The sequence below is a fragment of the Mytilus edulis genome, chromosome 5 (assembly GCF_963676685.1).
Source record: "Mytilus edulis chromosome 5, xbMytEdul2.2, whole genome shotgun sequence".
Lineage (NCBI taxonomy): Eukaryota > Metazoa > Mollusca > Bivalvia > Mytilida > Mytilidae > Mytilus > Mytilus edulis.
In genome coordinates, this window is record NC_092348.1 from 73,893,737 (window position 1) to 73,906,508 (window position 12,772).

At 32.9% G+C, this 12,772-nt stretch overlaps 1 protein-coding gene across 2 annotated transcripts; it reads left to right on the top strand.

The window, feature by feature from the left end:
• The first annotated feature begins 2,694 nt into the window (after positions 1-2,694).
• Positions 2,695-9,392, top strand: LOC139524448 (hydroxysteroid dehydrogenase-like protein 2). Of its 2 annotated transcripts, none has more exons than XM_071319228.1 (6): positions 2,695-2,843; positions 3,805-4,054; positions 4,821-5,021; positions 5,843-5,931; positions 6,851-6,992; positions 8,946-9,392. In XM_071319228.1, the coding sequence occupies exons 2-6, from the start codon at positions 3,810-3,812 to the stop codon at positions 9,112-9,114; spliced, it is 846 nt and encodes a 281-aa protein (XP_071175329.1). In that variant the 5' UTR covers positions 2,695-2,843; positions 3,805-3,809; the 3' UTR covers positions 9,115-9,392. The 2 variants fall into 2 exon arrangements, with proteins under 2 accessions (XP_071175329.1, XP_071175330.1); XM_071319229.1 differs by having other exon boundaries at positions 2,695-2,822.
• The last annotated feature ends 3,380 nt before the right edge of the window (positions 9,393-12,772 follow it).

Here is a 12,772-nt window from a genome sequence, read left to right on the forward strand (position 1 = left end):
CTTTTTGGGGACGATAAATGCATTTGAATGGGGACATGTTATTTGAAGTCCCCCTTTGTCCTGGGTTGGAACCCCCTTTTTAAATTGGCTGGATCCGCCACTGGTTCCTAATGCAATTCTATGAACAGTATTGTACAGGGGGTGTATCCAGGGTCCATTACGTACGTTCTCTCGGATATAAATTCCAGGCTAGATAGGGCTCTTAACATTTGATTTGACGTTTTGGAATTAGTGCTGTATTTTATCTATGTAGGATATAAATTCCAGACTAGAACGGATTTTAACATTTTATTTGATCTTTTAGACTTTTAGTGCTGTGTTTTAATGGACTTGATATGTTTTGTATTGCGTTGTCTTGAGTCTTTTTGAGATTTCAATCATTATATTTTATTTATTATAATGGGTTAAAAATGTTTTGCTAAAATGGGCATTGACAATTTTTATTTTCACTAAAATGGATTCTACTTTTGCGCTAAAACGTCTGATTTTACCGCTAAACTGTTTCATCAATGCGCTAAAACGTCCGATTTCCCCGCTAAAATGTCCTATCAATGCACTAAAATGTCCTCCACCGTTTAGTTTATTGTCTGTTCGACGTATAGTAGACATCACACTGTGGTTTAAACCTTTTTTTTCAATTTCCTTTTCAACACTTGTTTGATTTACTAGGAAGAATGCATATTGGGGAAGTTATTTCTATGAATACATTTTAGCAATAATAATGTTTCAGTATATTATGATAAAACATAGTGTATCAATCCAATTAAAATTCATATCTATCACAACTCGCGTGTTCATATGAGGATAGCCAAATAAGTGATCTATAATTTAATGATATTGCAGTTTAATTTATAAAGAAATATATAACAGACGATTTAAAAAAAAAAAAGATAAGCTTACTCCTTTCACCATTTATCAACAATACGTTTGTAATTTCTGGACTTGTACATTTAGTGGTAAAATGGATTGAGAATTGACTAGATTTGTATGGCGTAGTCATCGCATCATACACACACGAAATGATATACCGGGTATAAGATAGTACATGTATTAAGAAAACTTTCATTCAATGTGCCGAAGTGAAACAAGTTTTTCCATAAACAAAAAGGCACTTGCTATTTGTCCGGCTAACCGGACGAATAATACCAGGACTATTTGTCCGGCCAATACATTGCGCATGTAACTATTTGGATGTGCGTGTAATATTCTCTTCTGCAGCACCAGGGATAACGAATAATTAGATTTATTCCTTCATCTATGGCCTTACATTGTAAGAAGAGAAAAGAAATTACGTGTAAAACAAACTCGGGTCGTGTTTGACTCATGAATGCATTTTAAGTTCACGTAAAGGATTTTGTGTAGCTGAAATAGGCACACAATTATTATGTCTAAAGCTGCCAAGGAAAATTGTAGACTCCTTGACATAAAGTTATCCATATTTTCATTAAGAGGTTTAAGATTTTTCTATAATGCCCCCCCCCACCCCCCCCCCCCCCCAAAAAAAAAAGTAAACAACACTGTACAAATCCAATTCAGAAATTCAAGGTGGAATTTTATTTAATGTACGTGAGGGGGTCGGAGTGACACGGTATGTTCCTTTTCCCAAATTCCTCTTTTCTTTTTTTCTCCAGATCCAACCTATGCGGTCCACTATATTTTTCCCACTTTTTATAATCCTATATTGAACATTCCAACTTTCTGTAACCTCAACCTCTCTCTCTTTGAGGTTCATACTATCGTATTCCATTGTCAATTGCAAATTCTGAGAGTTTATCACAAATATTGATATCGCCGTTTTCAGCCATGATCTTAAAATTGAAAATCAGTGATCGGATTACACGCGCCCCACTGGTGCTACTGACGATAATATTACAAGCACTTCCGTATGCACATTAAATGACATGCGCATTGAACTGGCCGGACAAATAGCCCTGGCACTAATCGTCCGGTTAGAAATAGCCACTCCGAAACAAAAAACACTGAAAAACGTACCACAACGTCAAAACATGATCTCCAATGAAAAAACGTGTTGAGAACATTTACTCTTAACAAAATCCGGGATTGAACTGTTTAGAATCTGGTTACAATAAAAGAATTTAGGTTTATCTTTCTCAACTTTGTTTAGGGACATATTAAACTGCTTCTTGTTCTATGACTACCATATCTTTATATGGCAAATAAGGACGACTGTTTTGATGTCTAGGTTCACCAAAAAAACATTTATGGTTGACGGGAACATATGTTCGACCATAACTGGTAATGTTTAATTTTATTTGCATAATGCATACATTAAATCGTAAATGTATGGAGTAGATCCCGTCGACAAAATGAGTTTCACAAAATATCGAAAACCAGATTTTTTAATGTACATGTACATGTGTGTGTAGGTGTGTATGGGTGTGTGCGTGTGTGCGTGTGTGTGCGCTTATGGATCACACTATCTGTATATTTGTATTATAATACTGTTAAAATTATAAGTTTTACTTTGGAATCTTGAAATGTTAGATTAAAGATGGAGGGGGAAGGCAAAAGTAAAGTATCACTTGACGTGTGGATGCAATTTACCTATCAGTTTGTAAACATGCATTATACTTTACGTAAGCTAAGAAAAAAGGACCTAGCTATAGTTTTATTTAACAACTTGAATAGTTTAAATTTAATTTCATTGATATTAAAATCCGGAAATCCGGAATTGTTCTCAAAGGAAATAAAATTTCGACAAGACAGTTGTACCTACAGTGGCATGATACTCAATAACAAACAGTTTTAGTATTCAGTTGATTGCATTACAAACCAATCTTACAAATAGCTGGGCCTCGAAGGTACATATTTATATGGTACAGGTAAGAAATGTTTCTACAGTCGGATACAGATAATCATATTAAAAGTCACAAATAATTAGTTATGTCCACAGAGTTCATTAAATAGGACATTCGTAGTACAACCATATCTGATCATCAGTAAATAATCTTTGTCCAAATACTTCGCTCAAAATTAATATTTTTATTCATTATTACACTTCAGTATGACCACATACCATAGCCGTTGTAGAAAACCCATTGTAAATTATTGATTAACCCATTTTTGCTCATATAAACAATAGTAAACATTTGATATGACAATATGTAATATTAACCACTGGACTTAAAGACAATATACTGTATCTAAATATTGATACAGAAACATGATCGAGTGATTGTTGCATGCTGAACGCCCATTTTTTCCTCAAAAATAACGATTTACAAACAGGTAGGCTTTGCAAGTTATGTTGACTGACTAGAATATTTGGACTGCAGAGGATATAATGAATAGTTGTCCTATAATATACGACTTCGTAGGTTAATTTCACTGCTAAACCAAGAAGGGATCAGTATTGAAAGTCAAAATAAAATATCCGATAAAAGAAGTTGAATGCAAACGATATGAACATACAAAGTCTGTCTTATATTATAGGATTTTTTTTTTTTTTTAGTAAAATGCAGTCTACCAAATGAGGCACCGATCATTTCTGTTTTGTTGGGACATGTTTCATTTTTTTTATTCTAAATTTATAGAAAACATGTTTCATGCCATTGAGCATGACGAGGGAAGTGGAACTGTACCGCCAAAATGGCATGTGCTATTGTTCTGAGCTGTAACTGCCCTGTTTAGATAGTGGTCAGATTGCCTTACGAAAACCAAGCATTCAAAAAGACATAAATTAAAAATGCATACTCAATGATAAAAAAATGAACATAAAAAATCATTTCTAGGACATTGCAGAACGATTTTCTTATATAAAATTTATGCTTACGTAAACTGTAGTTGAAATGAAGTCATGTTTAGTTATTGGAGCATCACGGGGCATCGGACGCCAGATAGCCTTAACATTTTCGGCCAGTGGCTACAAAGTAGGCGTTGCTGCAAAAACAACAGAAAGTACTGACAAATTACCAGGATCTATTCATACGGTTGTACAAGAAATCAAGTCCACTGGTGGGACAGCAATACCAATACAGTGTGACGTTAGAAGTGAACATGAAATCAAATCTGCTGTAGAAACTTGTATAGAAAGGTAACTAAACATAAATTAAAGAAAAATGAAATCAACGTACATTGTTATATGTTATGGCAGAGCATTCAAAACATCATTTTGATGCAGTTGTCTATCAAATATTGTGAAAGTTATTTCCATGGAAACGATATCATCTTTCCCTTTGTTTGTGTTGCAGGGAAAATTTAACTATAATCTGATTAATATTCGAATCTATTCTTACTCACGTGCTCATTTTTTATAAAGTTCTTATGGAACATCTTTACTTAAAATATAATACAGTTATCTCCTAACTCGTATGAGGATAACGAAATCAGAACTATATCTTTAATAAATTGGGTCCACCGATAGTCATAATTATGCAATTGGAACAGAATGCATTTGGAACATAAAATCTCAAATCAAAGAAAAAGACACCGATTCCTGTGTTTTGATGCATATTTTTTTACGATGATCACCAGAAACGATGACTTGTTGTCACTTCATAATAACTCGAGCGATTTGGAAGAACAGTCAAAGGGATTTGGAACTAGTGAAAGGATTGTCTACCATGTCTACGATTGATTGATCTAATTGTTATTCAAAGGTAAACAAGGACATCATAAATATTTTTCCACCGAACACTTATTGAAAATTCATTTTAATCTCAATTAATTTTAACGAATTAAGGCCATTAAGCTACAGCAGCCTCGTAAGCCCCTTTATATATAATAATCTACTTTAAATTATGGAAAATGTAGAAATACAGTAACCATTGAAACGCGAAAACTATTTTTGGATTTTGCAGATTTGGTGATTTGGATGTAGCTATATATAATGCTGGTGCAATAACATGGGACACAGTAAAGGATACACCTCTCAAACGTTATGATTTGATGCAAAGTGTTAATGTCCGTGGAGCGTATTGTATGGTGCAAGAAATTCTACCAACATTTCTTGAGAGAAAGAAAGGGAAACTTATTCTTGTCTCACCACCTATATATAATAGGTACAGATAATATAGTATTACACACAACTATTCACTCAATTGCACACTGAAAATACGAAGACGCCTTTAGAATGATTGCTATTTAGACACCTATCACCCAGACCTTATGGTACAATGTGATCCCTGTCCTCATGGTTTCATGTCTTCTATTGGATATGGATATCGTATGTCTTCATTTTGTACAATCTGTACTAAATCGTCTAATAAGTCTGTACAAAAATGTCTAAAACACCTGTACTCAATCGTCTTAAAAATCTGTACAAAATCGTCTAAAAAATCTGTACTAAATTGTATACAAAATCTGTTCTAGATCTTATACAAAATCTGTACTAGATCATCTAAAAAGTTCTACTAAATCTTCTAAAAATATCTGCACTAAATTTCGACTCAAACATGTGGCTACGATGTGCTGTTACTTGCTTTCCAGTTGAATAGAAATAGTCAACAAATTTGAAGATGGTTCCTCACACATTGTCATTGTCTCGGATTAGCAACCTCACTGGGTTTTTTGTTGCCTTTTTCATTGTTTAATAAGAATAAAGACTGGTCGATATCGGCTTTAAGTTCTTTTGGCATAAATATATTTCAAGATTCAATATATTGGAAGCTATTACGTTAAAAAATCACAAACAAGCGTCTAGGTCAAGTATATATAGAGAGGGTATATTCGTATGACCGTTAAATGCTATCGTCCAGGATAAACAGTTGTAATAGTTGCCACTGGATGATGGACACCAATCTCATTAAATTGGAAATAGTTTGATATTGCATGAAAACCTGCAAAGACAGTCATATATAAATGAATTATTATTTTTTTGTAGATTTTTTAAAGGCAAAACACCTTATGCTATAACTAAAGTAGGAATGACGGTACTTGTACATGGGTTAGCTAACGAACTGAAAGACACAGGTATTTACGTGTTAAATAGAATATAATTGTCGTCGTCAGAAGTTTTTATACTTCCCGTTTTAGCTTGCGTGTATAAAAAAAATTGTTGAAGGGTGTTATGTACAATCCTTGAATATTAAGAAATCATAATTGAAGCAACAAACTTCTTTTAATTTTCACCTCTCCCTGTGATTTATTTTTTTACTATGAAACTATGTGGATTTACTCATTAAAACATAACTTTAAAAATTTAAAAAAAAGGCAGGACAGGATTTTGAGTTAAAAAAAAGGCAGGATGAGTAACTTGGCAAAAAAAAGGCAACTAGGATGACAATTGTTGTAAAAAAGTCAGGATAAGCTAAGAAAAAAAAAGGCAGGACCGAATAGACTGAAAAATAAAAAGGCAGGACAGAGATTACAACTAAAAAAAAGGCAGGACACAATTTTTCATCCTTGCCCCACATAAAAATCAAATGGTAGCTCCCTTTATATGTCAATTCATTGGGTACAACACATGTTTTCTGTAAATATTTTAAATACATTTCATCTGGTACATGTACGCTCGAGACCAAGATTTGAAAAGGAGCTTACAAAACTCACCTTGAATAATTAAAAAAAAAAATGTCAGAGAGCTAAGTACTCAGATTATGTCAACAAGTCAGTCTGTGGAATATATTCCGTATTCTTAACTAGAACATTAACAATTCAACTAGTCGTGTCGGTCTAGTTCAAAGCAGGGTTCATATTCGTATCGTATTAAAATGTTCGTGTACTGCATGAATATGCATGGTGTGAACATTTTAGCACGATATCATTGTGAATATGAATCCTGCTTTGTATCTACAATAATGTACATATTCATTTAGTCTTAAACTTCAGAGTATCTTAAGTTTAGAAATATGCAACAGACTCGTTTTTAATAATTTATTGTACAATACAGGCGTCTCGATTTCGACTCTGTGGCCGGCAACTGGAATTAAAAGTTTTGTCACAGACAAAATGAACCTACCAGATAAGTTGATGAGGAAACCAGAAATATTTGCTGATGCAATGATGACACTAGCTAATGAACAATCAGACAAGTATGTATTTTTTGATAAAGAATAAAAAAAAAAAGAAGATGTGGTATGATTGCCAATGTGACATCTCTCCACAAGAGACCAAAATGACACAGAAACTAACAACTATAGCTCACTGTCCGGCCTTCAACAATGAGCAAAGCCCATACCTCATAGTCTATAAAAGGTCCCGAAATGACAATTTAAAACAATTCAAACGAGAAAACTAACGGCCTGGAATAGTTATATACATTCATGTTTTTTTCTATTTGACGTTTTAAAGCTGTCAATGTAATTAATTTTCTAGGAAGAGGTAAACACGGAGTCGCAATATGCACAGGTCGAGTTTGACCATATGCACGTAGAGGTACTAAGTATGACTGATAAGGAACACAAATATACTAGATACAGTAAAAATTGCGTAAATATTGCATTATTTATATTCTCTTTTAAAAGTGAAGATTGATACCAATTATTTGTAACCCAAAACAATCCAAAGTGAGAGAGAAATACATCCACAATAATACAAAAATATAGTGACATACTCAATTTACAGAATACTTGTTTATGTGGTGTTTATGTGGGTGGGGTATATGTCAATTTTGCATCTTGCAAAAAAAAAATTCCCAAGCATAATTTATTTGAATGCAAAACGGAGTAAAATATTTTCTGACAGATTCAGCATAACACACAGAGTTATCTTTCTTCGTACTGATCCTATGCATGATTTCAGGAATTGCATTTGATTTAATAATTATACATCGAGTTATTCCTCTTTTGTCAATAAAATTGCATAAATGACGAAAGGTTGACAGAAAACAATACATACATATATGTATACGAGACATAAAATAGCACCTGCAATTGTTCAGTTGGTGAAATTGACATACTTACGATAAATATAACTTTAAACTGGGTTTGGCCCTACCTTTATGAAAAAGTCACATTCACATTTACCTTACAATTGGTAGTATAAGTTTTAAATTTCATTGTCTCATCTTTCCAATAGGAGTAGAAATGATTTGTACAAGATAACGAAAAAGAGAGAAATCGGAAAACAACTTCCTAAGAAATAATTTCCCAGTAATAAAAATGTTTATTTAGAAGGAAAAAAAAACCCCAAAAAATAACAACACGTACATTTGATATCTGGTAGATAGTTTTCTCATTGGCTATCATACCACATCTTATTTGTATGCGCTTAAACAACTCAAATGGGGCAAACAAAAAGTCATTAGTGAAAATGTATGGGGATAAACGAAGAATACAAATAGACTGTTTACGCATAAGAAACGTTAGGAACGCTCGTAGACACTGGTCTGGCAGCATACCTCCTCTCGCACAGAGCAGGCTATGATTGACACTGTGAAAAAGCCAAATCTGATTTCCGCAAAAATCATAAAAACAAAAATATCTTCATATTATTATTGTCATAATCTAGAAAAATGATTTACATGTGCAGGTTTTATTTCGTCATATTTGTACTAGCAGACACAAATTACGAGTTTCAATAATCCCACAATCACTTTTCTTTCTGTTACTCCGTTGAATATGCAATATTTTGATGTCAATTGTTGATTTTCATTCTTCATACCATTTTTGACTAAAATTAACGTTTACAAACCTTATTTGGTAAAATTTTTAAAAATGAAAAAAAACTTACAAAACCAGGAATATGTTAGTATATACGTATAAAGGTAGTTTGAAAATAATGAAACAGCTGTTTGATATTTCAATAGATGATGCATGAAAAGATGAATATCTCCCATTTAACATTCTTCTACATTAAAGTACTTATACCAAATAAGAATTAAATGATTCCAATGATTCCAAGTGTTTTCTAGTCTTGGTTGTGAGTGATTTGTTTACACTGCCGACGAGACAAATACTCACCCTTTGTTAATTGTTTTTCTTATCAAACATACATTAATTTATTTACTAAAATATTCAATGATCCGAGTGTATCTTATGTTGTAGATATAATGGACAAGCACTGATTGATGAAGATCTGTTACGTTCTTTAGGTGTTACCGACTTCTCAAAATACAGATGTGACCCCGAACATGAACCGGAACGAATGATGCCTCGACAGTTCCCATCGTTAAAAGTAGACGAAGAAAATTATGATGTTTTTCCAAAGCTATGATTCAAGATTACATTTTTTCTATCTTTAATTTCGGCCATGTGTAGATAAAATGTTAACATTGTTTTGTGGGCAGAAGTTCACAGGTTGGAGGCTAGAATAATTTGAATGATAATATGACACCTGGTTGGTCAATTTTACCATGCCATCACGTCTTGGTGTTCAGGAGTAAATGAGCTAAAAAGCAAAAATGTGATAAGAAACAACTATAATTAGAAAAAAACTTTAATGTAACAATAAAAATAAATTCCTTGTGATTAAAAGTCGATTTTATTATAAGATTTTATACTTGTTTTATTTGATAATATTTCTTATTTGTCATTACTTATTTTCCGCTGAAATTCGGTTGCAGTTATAAAGCGCTAGTCTTTATGAATTCATAAAAAATGGATGTAGTTTTGTTGTATACTAATTTGACTCCCATACATGACATACATATGCATAAAAAAACTAAAATCACAAAAATACTGAACGCCGAGAAAAATTCAAAACGGAAATTCGGTAATCAAATGGCAAAATCAAAAGTTCAAACACATCAATCGAATGGATTAAAGCTGTCAAACCAGTCCACATTAAGCCAAGTTTTGTTGTGCTGCTTAATACTGATTTTTCTATAGTCAACTTTCATAGAAAAATTTATTTTGCGTGTTGGGAGACATCGAGATTGACATTTTTTAGGAGGGGAATTTTTATTTGTTGATACATTTCGACTTCATTGAACCAAATGCAAAAAAACATAAAACCACGTTCAACTGCAATACGCGCATCTCTTAGTAGTCAGAATGCAGTTTAATGTATAAAATGAATTCCTATTGTTGCTACATTTGCTAAACACTGAATAATTTTAGAGCAACTGTGTTATTACAAGAGGTCACCATCTCGCACTATGATATTTGTGTTAAGAGTTTCAATTTAATAAGCTGAATAGCTGTAGTAATACATATACCTTCACAAAACTAAGAAAGTAAAAATTAGCATCATTGTCTATCAAGTTAAGTTTATATAGAGAAATACATACTAGTATTAGGGTTTTAACCTGTAAAGACATGTCTTTGATGGTGTTTTGTTTATGTTATTGGGTTACTAACTTACTTTGTCATTGGTGTAACCCTTACGTCTTCATTTCTTCTGTATATATATAGTACTTTACTGTTCTTTGTATTTGTTTATATGTTTGATGAACATCTTTGATTAATAACTTGCAAGGTGTGATCAATCTTTTTTTGTGCATAGCCAGATTTGGGAATTTCTCCGGTCTTAATTTCAAATGATTGCAAAACCAAAGTACAAATAAAAGTCAGTATAAAAAACAAAGCAGTGCTGAACAAAATACCAACAACTGTTACCTTTGATTATCTTTGATTGAATGAATCGAAAATATTGTGTTTATTTTGTATTTTGAAATGGAAGCTGAAAATAATTTTAAATCATGTCTGAACGTTTTAGTGCACAGTTGAAGCATCCAGTGAATTTCGGTCTAGTAGGTTCAGTATATATTTTCATCAACATGTTTTCTACCACAAAACTGAAAAGTAAAGAAGAGTAGTCAAAACCTCAATCAACAGAACGTTAACAAAAAAGTCAGTAGAAGGAAAAGTACAGCGGAGTAGTGAAAACAGAAATTATACCGTTGAGAATAGTAACAGAAAATTCAGTAGAAGAAGAGTAAAGCAATTTCACATTTTGTCAGATGACAGTTTCTGTGAAATGAACAATAAGACAATCAAATCGCTAGGAGAAACATCGAAAAGGAGAAAGATGCGAAACTAATTACTAAAGCGAAACATGGTTTGTTAAGTGCGCAAAACGAAGAAGCATTTTGTTTTAAAACGGTTTATTGAAACTTTGGGAGAAGTTAATGATTTTATAACACTGATTAATGGTAGAATGCTTAACTTATATTGCAAATTGTTACATCTATATCCAGAACTAGATTATAGCACGAGGTATACATGTACTACTATGTAAAAGATAAATTCTACAAATTAAGAGTGAATGAATTGCACCGACTTTCATTAGAAAGGATTTCTAATTTGTAAAAACAAATAAGTTTAATCTGACAAGATTATCGTTAGCTAATTAATCTATTTATCTAATTAACGAAGCAGAACGATCCTTAACCCTGCCAACTTTTTCATTTGGCACATCGTAAGAAACACCTCTCGATAAAAACGGTTGTAATCTAATTTTATCATACTTCGAGGTTTTTAAAGAAAGTACCACGCATTACAGGTGATAATAGTGGCATGCCTCCACTTGTGCATTTTTTCTAGTGTAGTTCCGGAGCACTGCATAAATACATACTTTTGTGGATAATGAGCAATTAGATGCCAGTTTACTTTAATTCCTGTGAATTTTGCAGACTAACACCTGCAGCTACAGACCACCAGGTAGAGAAAACCAGAACGAGGAATACAAATAACATTGTATTTCTTTGGAGATGACACTTGCCATTCGTTTGCCTTTTTAACGCCATCTTGTTCTGTTACACATTTTCTGATCTAATGCTGCTTTATACGTGCTGTTTCATGAAGTGTCAGAATAACAAAACGGATCTTTAATGGCAGATTTAGTGTTCCGTACAAATGTTTACATCAAACCACACATTAAGTTGTTTTGCGGCATACCATAAAAAAAATTAATTCGGGTAACAGGTCGAAAATGTATATTTTTGGACCGAATACTGAAGTAAAACGAATGCAACTGAACATTGATAGGGTGATATAAAACACGTAGAAATGAACTCACGAATGCTGAGAATAATAATACCCGTCCTATTAACAAGCATGGGAACCAAGAATCTCAATCTAATTTTATAGTAAATGTAGCAAGGTTTTGTTGTTGCTTGAAAAAGAAGCATGGTTTCTAGTTTGATTGACTTGTGCAGTGGTGATAAATAAAAGAACGGCGTTCGCAAATATGCTTTACTCCGCCACATTCTGTATGAGCTAGCTCAAAGTCAAGAGCATGTAATTCAGTGGTAATCGTTGGTTGCTGCATGTTTGTAACCTTTGTTTTTGTTAATGTTGATAATTATACAAAGTAATGTCGGTATATTCTCTCATTTTAGTTATGACAGTATTAAACGATGTTCCAAAGTTCATTTGTCCTTTATTGACTATCTTAACAATGAGGTTTTTTTTATGAGTTTCCAATTAGACACTAGCTAATATATTGCATCTGAAGGACATATGTAACAGTGATGGCCTTACCATTATTCAAGTCGTTACCGTATTTGTGCACCCAAAAGTAGGTGTAAGAGAGGTGGACGTGTTGCATCAAATAACAAGAAGACAAATAATTGTCTGATCCGATGTAATTGTTGTCAGTACTCACGACATTTAAAGTATAGGAAGTCAAACGAATAAGACATTTAAGGGCAAACGCAAAGAAAAACAATGAGATAGGCTGAAACTAAACAGATAAAATAGTTTAAAATCAACTTTGTCTAATGACGTTACGAACTTGATTTTAACACAAAGTACATACTGATTCATCTAATAAAATCTAACATCATGTACCGTTTCAATCATACAACTATTGATGAAACAGTAACTACTATATTGGTGTTGCCTTCGGGATCCAAGAGTCACTCAAAACATTCGGGATCCGAGAGTCACTCAAAACAGAAAAACAAACCCAGTGGATGAAATATAGACGA

Excerpts from the sequence above, each read along its gene's own strand:
- LOC139524448 (XM_071319228.1), top strand. The coding sequence starts at position 3,810 with ATGAAGTCATGTTTAGTTATTGGAGCATCACGGGGCATCGGACGCCAG. Across the intron at positions 5,022-5,842 it reads TCACCACCTATATATAATAG|ATTTTTTAAAGGCAAAACAC; the intron begins GTACAGATAATA and ends ATTTTTTTGTAG. Across the intron at positions 6,993-8,945 it reads GCTAATGAACAATCAGACAA|ATATAATGGACAAGCACTGA; the intron begins GTATGTATTTTT and ends CTTATGTTGTAG.